General features: G+C 35.9%; 1 protein-coding gene across 1 annotated transcript in view; it reads left to right on the forward strand.

Moving 5' to 3' along the window:
- Nucleotides 1-3,124: 3,124 nt before the first annotated feature.
- The window catches only part of LOC108757986 (transcription initiation factor TFIID subunit 1-like), a 26,644-nt gene continuing 4,616 nt past the window's right edge, over nucleotides 3,125-25,152 (forward strand). The window contains exons 1-3 of the mRNA XM_018502687.1: nucleotides 3,125-3,687; nucleotides 14,860-15,895; nucleotides 24,668-25,146. Of these exons, the coding sequence (XP_018358189.1) occupies nucleotides 14,877-15,895; nucleotides 24,668-25,146 (1,498 nt within the window). The 5' untranslated portion in view covers nucleotides 3,125-3,687; nucleotides 14,860-14,876. The remainder of the gene's footprint in view (nucleotides 3,688-14,859; nucleotides 15,896-24,667; nucleotides 25,147-25,152) is intronic.

The following is a 25,152-nucleotide window of genomic DNA, read 5'->3' on the forward strand; positions in this document are numbered from 1 at the left end:
CTCTCTCTCTCTCTCTCTCTCTCTCTCTCTCTCTCTCTCTCTCCCTCCCTCTCCCTCTCCCTCCACTCTTTCTCTTCGTAATGTTTCGTCTTCTCTCTCTACCTTGCTTTTATAACAAGGAAACCAAGGTAATGTAATGCGATGGTTTCCACAATTCTGTTGTCGATTGCTATTCAAAAATTAAATTATCAGATTACAGTTACTCAACAAGTAAAAATCTCGATAATCATTTCCTCTGTATCGAATCGAACGATGCTCCAAATTATTTAAATACGGAATCGAAAAATCTGTATAATCCCAATAAACTCGAAATTCGATGCACATGAATACAAAATTTCAACACAATCTCTAGCGCTGCGACGATAGAATCGTACGTGATGTGACGATAGATACCTACATTGTTACATTTCTGCGAAAGAGAATATGCGAACAATTTACATCGATGTGATTTATCTCTTCGCTTTTCTCTCGTTCCTACCTGCCAATCTTTCCTGTCTCACAGATATCAGTCAAACGCTCTTTTTCCGACAGATATCGATATTTCGGAAGGAACGCGCATCGATCGGCGCTTGTATTAAATCAGCAAAACTAAATTAGTACTTATAAGTAATTATAAATATTGCAAAGCATTTCGTGAATTTATTTTGAATCTCAAAGAGTCTATCGTTCAGTTAACTAATATATTTTCTTAGTACATATCAATTCTAATAGTGAATTCGGTCGCATTACCTTGGATTAGTGCACATTAACATTTTAGCTACTCTGTTTTTTTAAACTAATTTGATTCAGAAAAGCTAACTTACTTTGTTAAACAAAGCTTTATTTTAGTTTAATAAATATACAAAAATGAACAAAATTATGTTTCTTTATTAGATAAATATTTTTTATGTTTTTTTCAAAAATGGTACACACAGTTTTTTATAAAAGTTAATTGTGTACTTTTTTTGGTACACATAACAATAGTTAAAATAAGAAGACCTCTATATAAAGTATCTAAATGCAGTAGCATAATTAACTTTGCCAATTAAATAATACACACACACACACACACACACACACACACACACACACACACACACACACATATATATATATATTCTATTATAAATAATACAATATAACAATGTCATTATATTGAGCATAGAATCGTTCCAAATATTCATATATTACGCTTTTACATTTAACTTTACAAATTTCATGATTTCATGTATAGAGGAGCTTTTAAATTTATAATACAAGTGATCGAATTAGCTATAATCAATATGATGCACTTGGCACTGCGGATGTCTGTTTACGATGTCCCTCACGTATCCTTTATGATTCTAATTGACACCTAATACACATTCTATCAGTGATCGCATTCTTAAACATCGATCGATACTTCACAATAAGTGTCACGAGGGTCAATGATATCGTCGGAGCAACAGCTCTGTCTCTCGATTCTTGCGTCCGTCCCGGCTCGTTCGCTTTACCTGTTTCTTTCGTTCCAACCCTCTTTCCCTCCCCCATTCCGCGTCCTGCACCTTCGGATCGTAGCATTTCTCTCTTTCTCTCTCTCTCTCTCTCTCGCGCGCGCGCGGGCACTCTCGTTCTCCCTTTCTCCGCGATAGACCGGACCCGCGATCTCTCTCTTTCTCTCTTTATTTCTCCCCTTCCGCCACCTCTCTCGCGCGTGCGTGCGTGTGGGTGCGTGGATCGACGGTTGAATTGGTGAACGGACGAACGCGGACTTGCAGTCCGTTGCTCGCAGCTCGCAGTCGGCAGCTCGTTCTTCCTCAGTGCGTGCCTTACGCGGGCACCGTGAAGTACTCGTCTTAAAACCCATAGAGCTGTTACGTGGCACGCGCTCGTTGCGACAGAAGGAAAGAAAAAAAAATAGATAGAAGATCGACGGATACAATGGGAGGAAGAAAGAGTTGAATTTGAGGGGGGGGGAGGAACGAAGGAGAAAGACGACAAGGGAGAAAAACTTGGTGGAAAAAGAGGGAGAGAGATAGAGAGGGGAGGGGAGGGGACGGGGGGGACAAGTCGACAGAGAAGGAGAGTAAATAAGTGTGCGAGAGAAAGGGTACGGAGTAAAGAAAGAAGGAGAGGGAGAGGAAAAAAAACGAAAGGGGAGAGAGACGAGCGGATCGTCTCTCCAAGCGAATCGCCGGCGAAGGGGCGAGTATCTCTCGCGCGCGTCTCGCGAGTGCATCGCGTTTGAAATTTCGCGTCTCGCGTTGCATTTGAATAACAGCGATAAAGGTATAAAGAGAAAGCGAAAAAAAAAAAGGAACCGTCCCCCGATCGAATCCACGGGAAATCTTTTACTCCGAAGTTCCTATCGATGAGAACTCGGGGAACTGTTACCAACTGTGGTGGATCCGGAGTGAAGTAATTCTTTATTATATATTATCGATTTCGTTATCGATTGGCAGCCCTTCGTCCCTCAATTCGCGTTGCCGTGACTGCCGAATCCGGCCGAGGCGAGAAACAATAAAATTCATCGCGTCCGTCGACCGCGAGGCCTCGCCGGTGGCTCGCCGGTTGGTGTGAGTCACCCTCGTCCGACCCGGTTTCGTTATCGAGGTGAACGTGGCAAATGCGAATCGAAGCGAGAAAGGTCTCCCGCTCGGAGATCGAGCGCGCGAGTCGATCGATCGCGTCTCCGTTGACGCGTCGCGCCGTGCATTTGCGCCTGCGACGCGAGAAGTGGCTGCGAATCGCGTTATTTTTTAATCACGATGCTTGCCACGCTAGCCGGCGTGGATTTCTCGGGAGCTTTCAGCTTTGCGCCGGGAAAGAATTCTGAAACGGGATTCTGAGCGAGAGATGTAGAGAAGAAAAGAGCGAAAGAAAAATCTCTTTGAAAATCTGAGAAAAGAATCTGAATGAATCTCTTATCTCGATGAGAGAAGTTCGAGCGAACAGGATTTCTCAAGAGTGATTTTACTTGAGAAAGAAAGAGAGGGAGAGAGAGAGGGAAAGAGAGAGGGAACTTGTTAACATTCTAGAACTGTCCTCTAAGAACGAAACAAATTGAAATAAAAGTGATATAAAGGACAAAGAAAATTTACAATACAATTAAAAAAAATTAATTACAAAGAAGAAAGAAAACAATATATATGTATAAACGCGAAGAATATAGAGAAAATAAAATCAAATAAAATAAAAATAGAATACAAAATATGAGATAAGTATACAGATGACGAGAATTGAAGTATCACAAGTTGCATAGCTAAGTTTTACCTCGTCTCTGTAAAGAGAAAGAAAGAGAGGTTCGAGTTCAAGAACAGGAAAGGGAGCGGGTGGAGAAAGGGCGGGGATAGAGGGATCATAAAAGCGGTCATGCAACGCGGGAATGGTGACGAAAACTATATGCTCACTGTTGCGTCGCTACACGATTTTTATACGGTTCTCGAACAAGGTCATGCGCGCGAGTGGAATGACCGTGATTTAAACCCGTGAATTACAGCGCCCGCGTGCGTGCGTGCGTGCACGCGCACGCGTACGTGTCCGCGCCCGGTTCGACCGGGCGGGCGAGCGAGCGAGCGGCGACAGCGAGGGAAGGAAACCCGTTCGTTGTCTTTTCTTCCGATCCGACAAATGCCAGCTGCCCTCCGGTCCGCTTCGGTACGATTCGCCACGCGGACCTTCTGCGCTACGAACGTGATCACCTCTGGGCGTCCCACGAGTGACCCTAAGGTATGTATAAATAGAAATCGAAATGTGCGAACACGTACATACGTACGCGAACGGCGAGAGTGACTCTACTCTCGACAGTCTCGACTAGTCGCAGAGCATTGCGCGACTCGACCTCTCTCTAAGAATGACGCAAGAGAGAACAGTCGTTTTCTTTTTTCTCTCCCTGTAGAAAAAAAAACGTACGTCAGAAAGCGGTAGAAATTATTAACAATAATTTTTTATGCATTTTACGCCGCTATTCCAGAACCATATAATAAATTTTTTGCAGACAAAGAGCTTCGTTGATTATAAATTATCCTCTTTTCGATGAAATCGTGCATTGTGTGATCTTCTACGCTTTGTGCTGATCGGTTTCTGTAGTTTTATTTAAAAATAGAATTTAAAGTATACGGAGTAACGATATTAATAAAATAACCGTACAGCATAGAAGCTTGCAATAACACTGCTGCAATATTTATAATGTTACTGCAATATTGCTGGAGTGATCTCCTACGAGAAACTACTCATCTTCTTTAACTCTTCACTCGCGAATATTCAGAATATACAAATTCATTAAATATATGCTATTTATATTACACATTATTACATTTAGCGCTAATTGTTTCATAATTAAAAAAAATATTTTTGTGTTTATCTTTATCTAAAGAATGTATAGAATATTATCACAGTCTTTATTTAATTATAAATTACCAGAGAGAACAAAGAAAATTGAGATTTAATTTGGAGCGTCAGAAACAGCCCACGTGAATAATTACGTTTAAAAAAATTACGTGAGTAAGATTAAAAAGATCCAACGTTCGCTTAAATGTCGAACCCGAGATTACGTCTGTATTATTTTTTCACAATTATTAAACGGATGGTTGCGAAATTTTTTCGGTCTTAAAATATTTTTATTTTTATATATAATACGCAATTTCCGTAATATTTAATACAATACACGTTTCTTTCAAAGCGGCCTGTGGGAATTTCGATTATTTGCAATAAAGATATTGTGATGGAAAATTGCAAGAGTTACGACGTGCGTTCTTTCAAAGAAAAGAGAAAAAAATAACAAATTACGCACGCTTAAAAAGGAAATTGAATTTCCTGGGTTGCGTTTATACTTTTAACAACCAGATGTGTGCGCCGGTAAAGACGCTCGGAAGTGGTTGACCTTCGAGTGCCGCCTCGATGATCCTAAAGACTGATGAAATCCAACGCAGCGTATCTTTAAATTTTCACAGAGGCAATACACAATCTGTCTTGTTCGTCTAAATTTTAATTGCCCTTGTTGAGATTTAAACTCTAAATCCTTTCAGGTAGTAAATCCACGTTTGCTTTACATTTGCTCTCAAACGAAAGTCAAATTCGTACTAACTTTCAAGTATTGTAGATCCAGGAATCTTTCATACGTTGATTAATTATTTTTGAGAGATGCATTATACCTATTTTACAAATGCATTAATATTTATACTTTAAATAAACTATATACATGTGAAAGTTGTGTTTGTTAACAATCTTATTTCTTAGTTTTCTTGAATAACACGTTTTTGTTAAGTTTTATATTTGATATTATTTTTATCGTTATAAATTTAAATAAAAAGAAACAATGACAAAGTATTTGTATTAAAAAATTGAGATTTTTATCCTTATTTTATAATAAATTTGCATACATTTCTGTTGGAGCACAGATTAAAAAAAATAGTTAAAGAAAATTAAATTTAGGCTCTCAAAAATAAATCAAAAAATGTGTGAAATGCCAATTTGAGCCGGGCACTAGTTATACATATGCGAATTAATTTTATCGGAGGTATACATAAATGTCTTCAATATAAACATTTCGATCCTCAGTTTTGGATCCTCTTCAGTACAAAAATTCATAATAACATTCGTGTACAATAATATATGGTCAATTTCTCCTACATCCGATTTCACGATAAACTAGATAAAACAATAATTACAAGAGTGGGCTATAAACATTCTTTGTTTCTAATAAATTAATTATAATTAGTGTATTATTACTTATTTTCACTTACATGCGATTACCAAAATGCAGCGAAATAATCATTGAATTCATATGCTATCATTAGACTTGCAGGTTTACTGTATGTCATAAATGAAAATTATTTGAAACGTTTATATTGAAGACATTTATGTATATCTCCATTAAAATAAATTTACACATGTATGACTGGTGCCCGGGTCAAATTGACATTTCACATATTCTTTAAAAAAAAAGTATTTCTAATTTTAAAATAACTTCTGATCCAGATGGTGAACAGTAGCTAAATTTTTTATTATTTTTAAATGCGCTCTAAAATAAGCAGTAACGTTTTAATAACTTTTTTATTATTTTGAAAATATGTGTAACGCATCCTTAAATTATTTATGTTGATGGATTGGATTTTTTAAAGAAGATGAATTTTAACATCGTATCTCTTATTTTGCTAACATTGCATTTCATACTTTGTATCTCATAAATTTATTTATGTATTTTTGTGATGCTCCTAATAGCAATTTCTTAATTACCACAATGAGCGCAATTACTCGCGAAAGTAGCGAGTTATGGAATTGAAAACACAGCAGGTGATACTTTGTTTATCATTTCGTTGTTGCACGTATTTTCAATGTTTACGACCGCGATCCAACTGCGTGCACTATTTGCTCAATGTACCGAAACTAAATATTTGAGTCTGACGCGGAGATTGAAACGGTCAAAAGTTTTGCAGTCGTTATCGAAATTGCCGTCACGACTGCTTTGTTTATGAACGGCTCTTTGCGTTTTCGTTCTTCGTCGTTCTTTATCGAAAAAATGTAATTTCTCGAGGAGGGTCGAAACTCCGACATAAAGTTTTTATGACTATTTAATGTTAATGAGCTATGTGTTCTGGATACAGTTTATTCTGGATTCGTCTTATCTCAAGGCTGAGTTCATATTCTCTCTCTTTTAAACTTAAGATAATCATTTTTATTCTACGATAAAAATGAAAATTTTTAAGAAATGAATTATAAGAGTGACAATAAAACTGTATATTTTATAATATTTATATTTACACATTTTAATTGTTTTTATTTAGAATAACGATAATGGACTTGTCCGAAATTAATGTGAAATATTTGAAAATTGGGAACCTCAACATATTTTTATTACTAATGTAGACATGATATTGCTCTCATAAATTTTTATGAAGGCACAGATGATGGATAAAAAATTTAATTGTTTTGCATATGTAGCTATGATATTAATAATTTATTTTCAAGCTTCATTTTTTATGAATTAAAAAATATATTTTAAGTAATAAACATCGAATATATTCTTTTAATAATCAATAAACTTACAAAATTTTTTTTAATATGAATTTTTTGATGAAAAATATAGGATACAAATGTTTTTATCGTTAAAAATCTTTCTGATAATTGTCAAGTCTATTCTAAAAATTAGAAAAAGACAAGTAAGTTAAACTGAGATTAAAGTTAATCTTACGTTGGTGGAACTGCTCTAGATCTATTGATCTTTCTGCTCTCTAATAGTGTTTTTCATTGGCAAAACTAGTGCGCACTCAGTGCACATTAAAGCTGTTGAAAACGTTATAAGTTTTTTCATTTGAAATATACCTACATAAAAGATTTTTTTTTTTGGGGTCAGGTAGATGCAGATGGTAACATTCTATTGATGTAGGCCACAACCACGGGTGCCACCTTTTGACTGTTCTACTAGAAATGAACGGTTTTCTTGCCAGGATCTCACTGTTCGGAGATTCGATTGCTACATTCAAAATTCATATTTTTTCGTAGCTCTTTCTGTTAAAAAAAGTTCTTCTGCAAAAAATCGACGCACGAATTTAAAAAAAGATCATCAAAATTTAAGAGTGATTAGTCCAAGATTTATTTCATCTGCCGGAAAGCCGGAAATTCGTTCAAAAAGCCGGAGCCTCCGGCTGAAAACACAAGAGAAATAGCAACCCTATTCATAATATTTCATGTCAGTGATTCATATACTAAAACTTGAGTATTATCCGAGCGGTACAGTCGAACGATTTCTCTGAAACGTTCCGTAACTTCGTTATTTCTTTTCTAAATTCGAAGTGGAAGTTTAGAAATATATTTTTCAATAAGTGTACAAACTTTTAAGTAACACAAACAAGTCAATTTTTGTATCTATCATTCTGGTATGCTTCTTTACCAGTGTAATTGCATTTATTTTATAATTAGTTACTCTTGCTAATTGCGGAATTTATCAAGTAAGTGCGATTTTAATAAGTAATTGTGATTTATCAAGATATATTTTTACATTTCATGAGATATATAGAAGCTTAAAAGGGAAAAATACAGCTTTCGAATAGATGGAAGATCGAATAAACGCAAACTGTTTAATCGTTAAGTGGCCATAATTATCATTTGATTCCCTAATAGAATTTTTGTTCATGAAAACATTACGAGCAATAAATAGAAAATATTAATGAAATTATTGAGACTTAAAAATTATAAATATGTGTAATTTCCAAGTCATATTATTACAATGATTGTCATTATCATTTAATTTTTTATAAAAGAATTTTTTGTTTATGAAAAAAATTAATTTATTATAGATATATGGATATAACTTCCAAGTCATATATTATTCTAATAATTAAAAATTACCCACATTTATTATATATTCAGCGAGATATATTTTTTTACATTTCATGAGATAATCAAAAATAAGAATACAGCTTCTACAAACGAACAATATAAACTGCACTATTTAATTCTTAAACGGTTGTAATCGTCATAATTCTCTATAATAAAATTTGTTAGTTAGTTTCGAAAAAATCAAACAAGTGGTAAATGGAAAATGATGATGAAATTATTCTAATTAAGAAATTATCATATAGAATTCATACATACAATGAATGTGTAACTTTTAAGTCATTTGGCATTATAATGATTAAAAGCCGCCCGCATTTGTTATCGCAACCTTGAACTAATCAGTAATGATGTATTTTTAACGACGTAATTACGTATCGGCGTAGTTCGATGAGAAGGCGTTACCTCTTTGAACAAAGAGACAACTCCGAGGCTTTATTCATGACACGAAATCATCAACTGTGTAGCACTTGTTATCCGAGTCGCGTGTTAAAGTGTAATGCCGATATTTTTACGTTTCAGTCGATTGTAAAACGTAGGCCCGAGTGCGACAATCAAGGCTACAAAATGACTCCATATAAGCCTAAGCGCGTCGTAAAGTGAGCAATTTTCAATGTTTTTCTAAATTACGCCGAGTGGCGTGAATAGCGGCGTCTCACGAGATAGCATTTCTGAAATTGAAATAGCGATGAATGACGATAATGAGAAGTCTGAAATGCACGAGGATGCGGAAAAGGCGCGCTAGGAAGCGATCCAGTGCGACGTGAGCGCATTCTTGAAACGTGGGAGCGACTCCCGGCGTGCTGCAATAAAAAGGTATACAGGGTGTCTCCGGCGTTATATACCTACTTTCTCTGAGCTACATCAGGGGATGCGCTGCGAAAGGACGATTCTGCTAAAATTTAGCCAGAATGATTACGTAAAAATCTCAAGTATGATGAGTATTAATGAATAATTTTGCAATATTGACATTTTACCAGTTTAAGTGTCTTAAATAATCATTTTAATAGCTCAACAAAATTATTTTCAGATTTGTATCTAGATAAATTTTTAGATACTTCAGCAAAACCATCCTTTCCAGTGTTTGCCAACGGAATACCTTTCTAATAATTTGAAAATAATTTACAACCCCAGTGAAAGAATTTTCATAATATTTAAAAAAATCTTTCATATTTTAAATTTATAAAGATTCCTTAAAAATACCTCTTAATTAAACTTTACTCTTTTAGATTATATATTTTCTTTGGAAATTATAAAATGAGAAATCATAGAATATTTCAGAATTTATATAAAGAATTCCAGGAGAAAATATAGACTTTCCAACTGAAAAATTTCAACTTCTAAAAACTATTCTAAAAAATTATGTGAGGAATTTAAAGAAAAGTTTTCATTGCAGATAAGTAATTGTAGCAAGAATTAAAGTCCATAGATTAACGAATATCGCGTGATAGATGAACGTGTAACCGAGATGTGAAAGCAATTCTATCAATTTTTCAAGTCTTTCATCTTTCCTCTTTCAGCTGTCGAACTATCAATTGAGACTCACTGTTGAAATGAAATTTAATGATCCGGCGATTTTCACTGGCGGATCAAAGGAAGCATGACCTTCGACACACCCTGTATATACACGACGACGCTATAGGAGCGCGTGTCGGGCGTGTGTGACCCGCCTTGCTCTCCCGCGTGGCGCGATTAAAAGTTCAACGAACCGCGCGCGATTCGCGGTATAGTTCTCTCCCTTCATTGATCACTGCGTGACGATGAGATGGTTGACGGCGATGAGTCACGAGGTGCAGTGCGTGCCATGGAGCGGCCGAGCGGCGGGACTTCGGAAAGTCGATCTCGCACCGCGTGGAGACGAGCCGAGGATTGCGTTAATTACCTCGTATATGGTTGTCGAGAAAGTACCGTTCGCGCTATATGTATTCGCACGCGGAGCGTAAAGCGCGTGCGTTATTCGCATTGCTCGCCGCCGATTCCGTCGACATTCTTTCTTTCCCAACGGGACTTTTCTAGGAGACGGTCGAGTTGGAGATCTGACCGATTCGCTTCACTCTCAGCTATTAGACGCTGTACTCTTAGACGTTGGTGGACTTTCGCGGATAGGCGTAAAACTATAATTCATGCGGTGAAAGCGCTATGTACGGACCTACTTTTTTATTTGGAGATAACAAGGGTCTTCATCTTTCTACATTTCCGACGACGGTGTTTATGTTCGTGCAATGTAAAACAATGCAAATTTATGACCTACGCTTTAATGTGTCACGACATTAACATAAATTCTTTTTAATTGCGAAGAACGAAAATGGAATGTTACAACAGTGGTATAATAAGTATTATTGATTGGAAAATTAAAACTATTATAATTATTATAATACTAATGTCCGGAACTTAATTTTTAACGTTGGACGATTACTCGCCAATTTTACAAGTTTTTTTTCTTCGCGCGACACGTTATTAACTCTATTAGCCGTAGAGTTCTACTCGTAATTGATTAGTGTTGCAACTTGTGATTAATAAACCTGTAAGTGGCGCAGGAAAATAACTCTTGGTTTGCGCCATTAACACGTTTATGATATTCCAAGAATTATAACGTTAGTTATTGTTTAGTATTATGAGTCTCATAGTCTCGCGAAACAAAGATTCTGCTATTGTTTTTAAGCGGGATGTCTTGCGTGCGCGCTTTTCAATTTCTCACCACCTAACAAGGGCGATTTTTCTTAATTTACGTGTAGAAATTATGATTATATTTAACCTTCCGGTAGTCGCACCTTTTCGCTGACAAGCGCGATGTACACGACGATCTGTCATCAAGGCGGTACGTTTAGTCACGTTTTTTTTTTTATAACATTACAGAACGAGAAAATTTTTTCGACGAACCGCGGTCTCGTTAAAGCTGTGAATATGGAAAAATATGATATAAATGTTTGGAATAAAATTCGATAAAAAGTATAAAAACAACAGTTTGAAATTCTTTAGAATTTGAAAAAAAGTTTACTAAATCTTATTATATAATTCTTTTAATATAATAGTACTAAGTAAATATTTATTGCTTACATAAATATTTACTCAATAAAAAGTGATAGTTAGATCAAATTAATAATTTTTATATTAAATAAATATATGTTTGCTTTTAGTAAATATTTACTTAGAACTATTCGGACAAATATTTATTGAAACTTAGTTTTTTTAGTGTTTCAATTATATCATGATTTATATTTTTCATTAAGGCTCTTGTCCACTTACCACTATACTATCTCAGAGTGTGACGTCAAAAGCGAGGAAACATATATCTATAATAAAAATTCTTGCAAACTATATTTGAATAGAAACATTTTTTCAATAAAAGAGCACTTGCAATAGATAGAATAAATTGTTAAAATACCAAAAATTCATTATCTTATTTTGGAGACAAATTAAATCATATTTCTAGATATTATTAATTTGACATTTTGTCACAGCTGTGAACACACAGCTTATTTTGTTTGTGGTTGTGTATAATTCATTTCGGGACATATGAGTATTTATTAATTAACATAACAAAAGGAGAATTTTCGCTTTTACAAATCGGTTCTATCGATTGTAAATGAATTGTGCCATTAAAACGTATTTTCACATTAATATATTTTGCGTACTATGTTCTCGCTTCTGACGTCACAATTTAAGACAGATGTAACGCGAGAACTTTAAATTCTGTAATTTTTAATTAAAAACAACGGGTGTTCCCCCTCGTTCGTTGAGTTTCATTAAAAACGAGAGAAAGATCTTCTTGTACTTGGAATTGAAGACGCTTTCTTTTCGGAGTGCACACGCGAATTAGTTTCCTCACTATTATTCCGGAGCGTCTTGGCACTTACATAGAGAGTAGACAAGCGGCGGCAACTGTTGTTAATTCGGTTGAACGTGAGCGGAATGACAGAGAGCCGTCGGCCGAGTAATTGTATACAATTACATCATTTGTTTGCTTTCTGGCCGGCCGCGGGTCGTGAGAACGGGGTCTAACTGAGCGTTTAACGGCGACGAATAAATTTGTGTGCACGTCAAGTGAACTCATAACGCCCGTATGTATACACGTAAGTTGACGGTAATTAATCAGTCCGAGCCGACGGCTGAAACGGCCGGTCTTGTGGATTCATCGTTTCTTCGGGTTATTTATTGGATTATTTATAGTTTATTTATGTTTCTATATTTCGCGGACGTTCGAACGCCGGGCATAGTGACGCTAATTAGCTTGTTAATTTCGCGGAATTATTAACTCGTAGCGCGTGGACGTTAATTAGCTGGAGAACCGGGGAAAATTAATCTTGTCAGAAAAACGATATGTATACAGTCGGAAATATATCAAGATTATTATGAACTTATAACATCGCTGTATGCTAACGAATTGGTGATTATTCAACCGATATACATATATGTATATCGATATAATAGTGACTTGTTGGCGCGGCGTGCACTCTTAATTCGCGATGACTAGACATTATTCTGGCAAAATTGGAATACGACAATACATTATTCGTCGCTAGTTTATGAGCCGTAATAAAGGAGTATCGATATGTGGTTTCGCTTCGATTTCCTTCGAAGTCCGCGTAGAAAATGAAAAATAAGTTTTCATCAGTCAAGGTAGAATCATAACTAAGTTATAACGATATCACAAGACATCATCACCAAGTAAATAAAAAGTCAAAATAGCATTAATTCTTTGTTTAAATTGACTTTATTTTAACGTCATGCGAGTCAAAATGATAATTTTTGATTATAAAATTTGACTGTTTATTGACTCTTTATTAAGAATGTTTTGTTCTTAAAAAAACATTATCTCTTATCAATTCTGTTTCTGAGTTTTATTTGATAGCGGAAAAAAATACGTTGCAAGTGTACGTAATTTATTGATGAAAAAGACGCATGTTCAGTACTCGCGTTAACTGAAATGACATTCCAGAAAAAAATCGAACGAGATTTCTCATTCGGACTTCTGATCGATAAGTGAAGAGAGAAGATGGCTTTGCCATACACTAATAATACAGAGCCGCTTCGAATCTGATACAGAGAGAATCGGTGAAAGCTAGGGAAATTGAAAAATGGCGAAGAAAAGTCAGAACGACTGTTAGGAAAGCTTGACGCATCGATATTGTTGGAAATTAGATGGAAAGTAATTCAATCGTAAACATATCGTGCACGATAAGACATAATACATATTCCACAAGTACAAAGTAATATTGCAAAATATTTAAACGTTGTCATGCATTAAGCATACGCCAGCGTTAACGTCGAACATTTCCCGATGGGCGATGATACATTCGGTAGTTGCGAAAGAGTAGAAACCGGGTAGTTTATATGTCGTGAAGTTATAAAAAATGAAAGCTCTGATCGCGTGCGCCGTCATTCTTCGCCGTTGAATATTGCACGTCGCTCACTTATTAGTACCTTGTCGTTAATTATCGCCAACGATTGCGAACACTTATGATGATAATGTTGTCTTCTCTTCCTCGGATCTCAGTCGTTCCTGATGTGGACGAGCTTGCGAACGATTTTACGAATGTGACAAGGTCGCGATATGGCGGGCATACTTTTACACAACTTTCTTCGGTATATACGAAGTGGTGAGTCGGTCAGAGAGAGAGAGAGAGAGAGAGGGGGGGGAGAGAGACAGAAGACACATCGTTTTATTTTGCGCCCTATAGGAATAAATTTTCCTAAAGCATATTCTTAGGAATAAAAATACAGAAACGTGCACGTAAAGCAGAGAAACTGAGAAAGAGTGAGAGAGAATGAAATAGAGAGACACAGAGAGAGAGAGAGAGAGAGAGAGAGAGAGAGAGAAGCAGAGAGTTTGTTTTATTTCGAGGTCTATAGGAATAAATTCCCCTGAAGCGTATTCTTAAAAATAAAAATACAGAAACATGCACGTAAAACAGAGAGTGTAAAACTGAGAGAGAGAGAGAGAGAGAGAGAGAGAGAGAGAGAGAGATATTAAAGAAACAGCGCAATTAATTAGCGAGTCTGTTTGTGGAAGGTTCAAGCGAGGTGATTCTATCTGGTCAATCGTTGAGAGAATGTTCCTCCGGTTTACGACTAAAGATTTCTTGAATAGGTTAGATAAATCTAGGACGGGTTCATAAGGTTGTAATAACACACTTCGCTCACACACAGTTAATGTGATGATCTCGGATGGCTCTCGAAGTGTAATAGTTCGTTTAAATCAATAATCACAGTCAGCGCTTAGAAATCGCGTGAATCAACGATATGTGCGAACGATTCTTTTAAACACTTTAGCTTACATCGCAAATACTCGCAACGTGGAAATACTTAATACACACTAAGAAACAGATTAATTCTTAATAAATACGTAGAAAATGTATTTTTTATTTGGAATATGTGTGGATTATAAAAATTGTAGCTTTCTCATGATATTGGAGAGATACTTTAATATATTTCTTATATTACTAACTTACTATATTATTTTTAAACTATTCAATGAGGGAAAGATTTGCGTCCTTGAGAGGTTTAATGTCAATTAAGATCTCTCGTTTAATATCAATTAACGGAAAGCGCTCTTTATCATTGCAGGTGTAATTCGTCACAAGATGGCGTCCAATGAAGACGGCGATCTGATTGATCTTGGAAACGATGTATGTGTATCGCGGGTCACTGTGGATGATGCGACGCCCGAAGAACAAGAGCATCTGTTAGACGTGTGTCCTCCGAAACTGGAGCAGAAACTCTCCCTCACCAGGCAGCAAGAGCGGGTGCTGAACAGCACCGATAATGGTGATATCCTGGTGACCTTGGGTCACGATCAAGTGGTACCTATTCGCAAAAGGATCGACGTGGTCTCATCGGACACGATCAAGCGGGTACGTGATATTACTAGGAATCTAGAACCTGTGATACACAGGACCTGTTCGGGCATTAACGAAGAAACTCAGCAGGACACGGTGGATCACGCGACGAAATCGAGCTGCGAAAGAACGAGGGAAGCTTCGACGTTGAGGCATGAGGATGAAACATATGAGACGCGGGAGATAAACAATGCTTTTGATTTCCTCACCGAGCACGACGACAACGAAGACCAAGTGGAGACGAGCTGCTCCGACCGCGCGAGGAACGAGAACATCGACCCGCATCGCATGATATCTCCCGTGAGTCTCTTGATCGGAGGGGAAGAAGACAGGGTCAATTACCCCTTTGAGTCGTCGTCCAGGATCTCGAATGAGGAAGCGAACGGTAGAAGCGACGTGGAGGAGACGAAAGCCGTCACGCCAAGTGAGTACGATGCTCAGCCGGACGATTCGGTCTACGAATCCCCGCCGAATTCAAACAAGTTTCGCGAGGATAACTCGCCCAAAGACAGATCCGTTTCTATCGATTCGGAATCTCGCACGAGAGTCGTTCTCAAGAGACGCGGAGAGGAAAATGTTGCCTTCAAGCGCGGAAGCAAAAGGCGTTCCTTTCAAGAGCTTCATCATAAATCGTGGACAGAAGGGGCAAACCTAAACCCGGCTTTTACCAATGGGCTTCCTGGTATCGATAGATCCACCAGTCTCAAGGAATACCGCTGCGGACCGTCGATTTCCAATTGTGGAACGTCCAGCTTTCTCACGAGGTATGATTGTTGTCGTTATATTTTCATACTTTTCTCACGCAAGGAGTTTATGCACGAAAAGATTTGGCTGAAATATCTAAAAATTTAGGTAGATATAGGTCTGAAAACAATTTTGTTTGAATTATCAAAATAATTATGCAGGATGCTCAAATTGATTGCTAAAATGTTAAAACTATTTTTGTTGAATTGTCATTAATGCTTAAATGTTTTACATAATGATTTTGATGATCCAGTAAAATTATTTTCAAATTTGTATCTTGTAAATTTTTAAGTACTTGAGCAAATCTGTTTTTTTCTGTGTGCTTTACGTCAGTAAAAAAAAAGAACGGAATTGCTAAACAAACTTTTTGAGAGGATTATATAATGTTCTGTAAATTAATAATTTTTTAAAATAAATATTAAAACTCTGAAAACTTTTCATATACACAAAAAAATATTCCTAATGCAACTTTTGTAATTATTGAAAATTAAAGAAAAATTAAATAAAGGTACTAAATTTTGTGGTAAATAAAAATTCGACAAATTTGTTTTAAAAACTCGACAAATTTGAGATTGTTCAATTTCTCTCATTAATTCACGTCGATTAGAAAGTAAACGAATATTTTAATCAAATTAAAATCGTGTTTTTTAATTCTTTATTACGAAGATATTGCGATGTTTTTGTAAAAAGTTCTTTCTATCTTGACTTCTCGTTCAGCTAAAATCTCATCTGTCTTTGTAGCAACTTCTCACGGTGAGCTCATATCGGTAAACCAACTTGAATATAAGAATTCGCGTAGGTAGACTCGAATGCGTCGGCAGGAAAGCGCACTTTCGTGCCGGAAGTATTTACATAGGCCTAAGCCTAACGAGCGTGCAAACTGTTTCAATTCAGACTTGCTCGACGTGCACATGATGCTTTAGCGACGATGAGAAACGACGTGCGATGCGGGATCTCACGAAGTCGATCGAAAGACACTGACAATGAAAATGCAGATCTTCTTTGACGACCGCGAATGCATTACGTATGCCCTACCTTTCAAACTGTTGGTACAAGTGTAAGCTCGAGAGTTTTAGAGAGCCGCTTTTAGCTGGCAGACCTTTACTGATAGATATCAAAGAAGCAATAGCAATCCAATTCCTGAGTTAAATAATATTTGTTATTTTTAGTTTTCATATAAGTATGTTAAAACGTAAATCAATCCATTTCCATGTCCACGTCGTTTATATTAACATACACATTTGATAAATAATAAACTAAATTTGTATCAAATTTTTAACATTTATACATTTTCTTGAAGTAAATTGTTTAATTTCATTGTTTTAGTAAAATGACATTAGATAACGATTAGATAAGAGCAGTGGCGATCTATAGAAATGATTAAAAATAACTCAAATAATAGGTATAATTTGACGTTATAAATAATAGTATTTGAAGTAGTTACCGCTTGGAATATCACAACATTCGTTAAAAATCACTCTCGATTTTTACATTAAAAGTTTCATGTTGGATCCAATCGCGCACATTCAAGCGCAATACTTTCCTTCTTTTTAATTAAAAATTTGAAAGCCAAGAAACTTCTTAAATTTCAGAAATTTACTCTCTCTGGAGATAGTGAAACTTTCTAACGACTGCTGGATCAGAACGATAGTGTGAATATTAGGAATCTAAACGCAAATGCGTTGCTCTCACTTGAAAAAGAAAAAAATCATCACGGTCAAGCCGTACAGGTAAATGACATCGTATAAGTATGCATTTTCATGATGATTTCGTGATATGGTGTCGCGAGGCAAGCATTCACGTAAGTACGCGGACATGATAAATTAAGCCCCGTTTCGAATTGAACGAAACGCTTCGGAGGGATGGAATATTACGTATGACATGTGAAAGCGGAAAATTCTGGTCCTCGCGTGCTCGCTACCGCAACAACATATATTATATACGAAACGATGAATTAACGATAAATATACCGATATAAGAAGAAAGATAATCGTATTTTTATAGCACTTTAGCTTCTAGAGAGTCGTCGAATTGTTTTTAAATCACCAAAATTTCATTCTAGACTGAAAATGTTTAATCAGATCCCAAATCTGACATTGATTTTGAGACGTTAAAATGTACAGATAGAATTTTTCTGAATTTATTGTATTACATAAATCAAGTATTTATAGACGTTTGTAATTTTGCTGATTATGAAATTAAAATCACGAAATTTATAATAAATGACGGATTTAACATCGTCAAGAAAATAATTTTTGCATATCTGCATTGATTTGTACTTGATTTTATATTTATCGGTTTTCCAGATGATTATGAATTCGTGAGATCATAAAATTAAAAATAACGAATCGAGTATGGCGAAAATCGAGGACCTAAATTTAAAATAAATAAATAAATCTTCATAAATTTTGCATAAATTAAATTTAAACTTTTGCAATACTTCAGTCATTCATGTTGGATTCGCTATTTTAAAATGTGTGATTTTACAGATTTGTGTTGATTTAAAATTTGTAATTAGCTTAATAATATATTTAACCATTTTTAATTTTATGATTTTGCTGTCAAATTTGTAATTAATAACTTCAAAGCTTATTGGATTGAAAAGAGTATTTCCTTTTTTATTATCAGAGACATGTTATAACTTATCATGGCTTTGCATACCTCTAAAGGTTTAAGCCATATATTTCTGCTCCTATTTCGTTACGAAATAATACATGAGAATGAAATATCATTATCTTTGGTAACGAATGAAGAAGCTACTATTATCGTCTACTTTTTCTCGCGAATTGGATTATTTACTAATCACCGCCACCTTATAACGTACCTGTAATTCTCCGTAATTCTCTTCCGTTTGCTCGTTAACGCCGCGTTCCAGGAGCAATTCAACTTTCGCAACAATAGCGAAACAGCTGCTTTTGTTTCACGCGTAGGAAATAATTAATAACAATAGTGGTGCGGTACTGATACCGCTCAAAGAGATCTTTGTCGCCCATTACAATACGACTGCGATATCGCCATCTGATATGGGCGCGTCAAAAACGGGCACGACCGTGTTTAGAAAGTCATTTCCCGAATTAATCCGCGAATAAAGTCGCGTCTCTGACGCCGTAAAGCCTTAAATACGTTATATTTTATTATATGTCTCTTTATCTTATCTTTGTACTTATCCACCTTGTCTTACAAGTTGCATCTCCGCCAAGCAATAAAAAGCATTACAGGCAATTGGAACAAGGAATAAGAAATTTCAATTTATCAAAAATTGTGTATATATCGGAATGCACGGTTTCCGAGTTGAAATCTGTTACTCCCCTGTTCCCATTGCTTGTGGTTTTAATTGTGTTTAAGGCTTAATGCTTATTGGAGATGCAATTCGTAGAACAAGGTGATAAAGTATAAAGATAAAGAGACACACAATAAAATATAAAAAAATAAATAAAAAGGAATAGGTCTTCTTCTCCTGAAAAGGATAAGAAATCTACTAGCGGAAAATTCATTTATTGAAAACACAAAGATTTCTATGTCACGACTCATCTCTGATTTTCGAAATAAATTCGATATATACACATAAATTAGAACGTGAATAAGTAACGTACGAAGATTCTTAATATTCATAAATACGTTCTAATTTTAAAATTGTTTTAAGTAATGTCCTCCACTGTCAAATTCGTATATTTATAATGTCAAATTATATCCGCAATTTGAGTTATTTTTAATCATTTTGAAGATCGTCACTCCTCGTATTCAATATGTCATTAATTTAATTGAAATAATAGAATAAATAGTTAAATTCAATGTTCCTTGTTGTTTATTATTATTTTGATTTAAGACATTGTATTAAATTCGATCTCAAATTTTGTTTATTATTTATTAAGTGAATACGTTAATTGGACATTGTTTACTTCGTAACTTTACTACGTCAATTAACCACAGAAATGGATTGATTTACACTGACGCACATGGAAGTTAAAAATAACAAAATGTGTTACTTTTTTAACTCAAGAGATTGGATTGCCATGCCCCTTTAATATCTAACAATGTAAAATGCTATACGGTTCTGTAATTGATTTATCTGAAGACTGATCTTAAGACGGTGTTACATAAATATAAGACTTTAAATATTATTAATGTTTACACCAAGTTTTCACTTTAAAAAAATGCATTTAAACTACAGCTCAGTTTATAATTATAATTACAAGACAGATTTATTGCGCTGTTAACACTTAAAAATAATCGTGTTTTATTTGAAAATCTAAGTTCGACTTTGTTTCATTTTCTAAATTTTAAATTCTGAAATCTGTTTTGCCAATTACAACGTAAAATCGTATCAGCGACAATTATTTTGTACAAAAATATGTTTTTTTTTTTGGGCCACTGAAGGGTCGACATAGCGCGGCGATATCGTTATCGATAGACAGACTCGCTGGGAAAGGGCACGACCGCATTTAGAAAGTCGGTCCCCGATTGATACGCGACCGCCGCGGGCGCTGCGAAAGCAGTCGGGTCATCGGGCGCACGAACGTTATGCGGCCTCACCTCTCTCGTAGACATGCGGGGTTCGAACAACAAATTTCAGTTGTTGTATTGGCGAAACACTTCCCACGCGCGACTCGCGTACAATAAGGTGAGAGCCGCGCCATGTCGGTCGGACATTACGCATCCGGAAAGCCGCGTCGCAGTTATGCGCGCTGCTTTGTGACGAAATCCCTCAATGCCTCGCTGCGTGTCCACGATGCGAGGCAGTTTTTAAATGAAAAAAATCTACGATTCACAGTCAGAGAAACTCGGAATTAACTCAATGTGAGATTGGTAGGATAGAAAAAAAAAATGCAATTAAGGTGTTGCGTAAATCGTCCATAGAATTTGTTTATGGATATTAGAGTGCGAAATCACGTTTGTTTGCATTTCACTTTTTTTTTCATCTTGTAAATAATAATTTAAATTTATATCCTTCAGCAATTCTCGGGCGATGCTAAGATATCAGAAATTATTAAGCTTCCACGGCGCGTAACATTGCTAAATAATTTACCAAAGTCTTATTGCTAGAGATTCTGAATTACTACTACGTGCTTTCTGCATCGACCAAATTAGATACGTAGGAACATAGAGAAAAGAAAGTAGAGTAGGCAAAGATTATAGCCTAAATTTTTTGCTTAAACAAAGAGAATAAATTAGTGATGCATTCGAGCGAGACGAGACGAGAAAATACCGATACCGAGATTTGGTCTCGACAAAAACAAATGATTGATACGATTTTCTCGTCTCGATGGACCGATATTCTTGCTTTTCCAGATTCTCGAATTTTATCGCGAGACATTCAAGAATATCGATTATCTCGTTTCATTTCCGTTTGTAAAAGGCGAAAATGGAAGTAAATTCGCAATTTGCAAAATTGTGTACGTCAGACAAATGACGGTGGTAGTGTTTATTTCTTATTTTGATATTTCTTCGGTTTTTTCGAGACGAGACCGAGACGAGAAAAACAAATGATATATGATAATCTCGGAAATGATATTTTTAATGATACGAGAAAAAAATTTCGAGACGATATTCGAGATTCTCGCATCAAAATGCATCACTATAATAAATTCTATAGGTACAAAAATATGCTATTTATAGAGAAAATGATCTCACTAGTAAAAAATCTCGACATTAGTAAATATTTATTTATATTTATAGTAAATATTTTCTGAAAGACAATGTTACAACGCGCGAAGAAAAAGTTTTATTGAGATTGTTTGTGTTTCAAACATTTGACACTGTGTTGAATATGGACAATAAGAATAAATATTTTTGGCACATTGCTGTTTCTTTTTTTATACTGTTGTTTGTGTCGCGTATTTTTTGTCGAAATAAAAGAGCATAATATACTAAAAATACTTATTTTTATTTTTCATATTCAAAATGCCAGATGTTCAAAATTTAACGGTAGCAAACTTTTTTTAAATATCAAAACATCATCTTTCTAAAAATATTTATTAAATATAAATAAATATTTACTAAATGCAAATAAATTTATTACTGACATCATTGTAGAAATTATCCCGCGTTAATATCGTCATCTTCCAAAAATAAGCGAAATTATTGACCAACTCAATATTAATGTTATCTTTATTTGTGTTATTTGAGCAATCATTTTAATCTTTAGAAAACATCTTAAAATCCTGACTTTTCAAGCGAAAAGACGGCATTGAATTATAAAATTGGCATACATTTTAATGCATTAACAAATTTACATTGTATAACGACAGTTTTTATATACGCAAGTTCATTAAATATAGATACGCTGTAAAAAGTAAAATGTTAATTTGAACTTGAAGAAGTATAATGAACTTTCTGAGGCATTCAAATTAAAATATTAAAATATCGAAACACAAAAAATAAACACAAAAATATAATATTAATATTATAAATAATTTTAATATTTTAGCATATATCTTAGAAGTCTTTAAGTTAAAATTAACATATTTTTGCAGTGTATGAAAGAGCATTGACACGTAGTTAAAATCTATTTTTGGTATATTTCTCGGAACGTGAGGTCTATACCTGAAACAAATTCCTTAAAAATATACGTATATTTAAATAATCTACTTTGACAAAATGTACGCGCGCGTTATGCAAAAAAAAAAAATATAGCTCCAGTCATACTTTCTCATAATTTTCCCCTCTTTCCTCAAGAGACTTGAATCATCTGCTGTAATCTAGTCTAACCACTATCTCCCCTCCATCCCCTCGGCCGCACACCTGCGAACAACTCAATGTTCTATGTTCCGAGGTATGAGGAGAAATTACCGAGCTTCTCCACCCACATTCCTACGATTATCCTCCCACAATTCGTAATCGCGCGACGTTCTCCGGCGAGGCGAGGGTAGAAGCCACGCGGGCGGACGCAATGCAAGCAGGTATGCGCGGCTCATGCCATGCTCTCACACGCGTGTAGGGAGCGATTCCTGTTATCCTTCGTCGTCTCGCGGTGGCCGACGTCGGGACTCGGGAATCCACGGGGATCGTCGTAGAGGAGTGCATTCTGGCGCGGACTAGGTGGTCGCTCACAGGCGTTACGCTTCATACCGGAAGTCACGGTACACGGTATACGGGGGTCGTGTGCGCGAGCCGTGGAACCCGCATCAAGGTGACATTTCTTCTTCCTCCCGTCTATCCTTCCGTGACGCTTTTGGACCCCTCGAAGCGGCACGTGCTACTCTCGACGAACAAGGAGTTTCCGTTCAGGAAGTCCTTGTTTCGAGTAATCTCTTCCTTTTGGACTGTTCTCGGCATGCGTTGAACTCTTATCATTCCTTTCCATCCAGGAAAATCTCGTGCAGGAAAGGGAGATGTGGGCGGACTAAAAGTCTATATTAATAAAAATAGCGCAAAAGTTCATCATATTGAACCTAATAATATCATATTAAAGAATTACTAATGCCTATTTCTACCAATGTAATTTAATCTCAATTTCGGTCCAACGAACTCTTGATTTTTAGTTTTAAGAATTAGAAAATGATGAAGAGTAAGTTGAAAAGATTACAGTTAATTTATATCGGTAGAAACGAACATAAGCAGTTATTGGACGATAAAATAATTAGGTCCAAGATGATCGAGGCTAATAGAAAAACGCAGTAGAAAAACAGCCGCGGTGTTATCGGCAAAAGAAATGTGCTACTTTTATTAATTTAAAGTTTTAACGAGGACATGTAAAATTGAAGAAAACAAAATCGAGTTTATTGACCTGCCGCGCTTTAATACGAAAATTTTTCGAGTTTAGTGGGAAAAGCGGGGAAAACCTGTTGCTTCCACGTCAAAAGGAGGTTGTTCGAATTTTTTACATGAAAGACAATTTGAAGAGAAAAACGTTGCCTGTAAGAAATCGATTGGCTATTAATGATTATGTTCAGCAGGAAAAAAACTTTTTTGCAAATATTGTTTTAAGATTTTTCAATATGATTGATTTTATGTATTTAGAGCCAATGAGAAACTAAGAAAAGCAAAGTTACTTTTTCTGCTGAACGCAGTTAATATTATTAATTTGAATAATCAAGAAACATTATTTCTAAAATTAATTTCTAATAATATCTACAATTTAAACAATTATAATATGAAATTGGAGAATAAATCTAATTAAGTAAGAGAAATCCTATTTTCGGTTAAAGCGGATTTTAGATTATATTAATATTTCGGTATAAATGTATGAATTCTTAAGTATTAGATGAAATATTTGAATTTATATATGTACATATCCAATTCTGCAAATCACGCGCCGAAATCTTTTTCAGTCTTGAAACGCAATTATGAACTAAAATTTAGACTAAATAAACTCTAAAATATATGTCATATGTTTGAATTAACAAATATTTGTTTGTCAGTTGGTGACCGCTGCACTTAGTTAAAACAAGTAACTTTTTGAAATAGTAATTTTTTTCTCAGTGTATTACTACAAAAGAAAGCTACAGGGTGGGCCATCTATTGGTACGTTTTTACAGAGTGGGCCATCTATTGGTACGTTTTTAAAAATGCGATCAAATGAGCATACATTGATATTTTTTACGCCGAAATCTTTTTCAGTCTTGAAACGCAATTATGAACTAAAATTTAGACTAAATAAACTCTAAAATATATGTCATATGTTTGAATTAACAAATATTTGTTTGTCAGTTGGTGACCGCTACACTTAGTTAAAACAAGCAACAAAAGAAAGCTATTTCACCAGTATTCGGGTTAATCGTTGTGGAAGTGATGATACCCGCATAGCTCAACCCGGTAAAGATTAAACCCGCATAATTTTTCTGTGCTTGCAGACAACCGCCGGAAGTAGAATCAGCGATGAAACCAAGCGAGGACGTTTGCTCGGAAGGTTCCGAGGTGGATTGGTCGTGGCTCGAAGAAGTGGAGTACTTGCGGGCCGCGGAGTCGCTCGCGACCGCCGGTGAACGTGAACGTGGTGAACAGGGTGGGAGGGTGAGCGCCGTCCCCACCAACGGGAGTGCGGGGCGCAGGCGCGCCTCCGAGCATCGCGGAACGGCGATGGGCCGCAGTGTCGCGATGTCCGTCACCGCGACGGCAAAGTCCCTAGCAGGTGGTGGCTCGCGGTGGCCACCCTCCAGTGGCGCGCTTCTCCTCGATCGTCAAAACAACAATAGCAACAATCGTCGTAATAGTGGAAGGCACCGTCAGTATCGTAACGGTAATAATAACAATAACGACGACGACGATGACGAAGCCGCGGCCGCTCGCTGTAACGCTACGAACGAGGCGGTCGATCGCGAAAATCGCGACGGCGCGA

This window comes from Trachymyrmex cornetzi, unplaced genomic scaffold, assembly GCF_001594075.2.
Source record: "Trachymyrmex cornetzi isolate Tcor2-1 unplaced genomic scaffold, Tcor1.1 scaffold15, whole genome shotgun sequence".
Taxonomy (NCBI): Eukaryota; Metazoa; Arthropoda; class Insecta; order Hymenoptera; family Formicidae; genus Trachymyrmex; species Trachymyrmex cornetzi.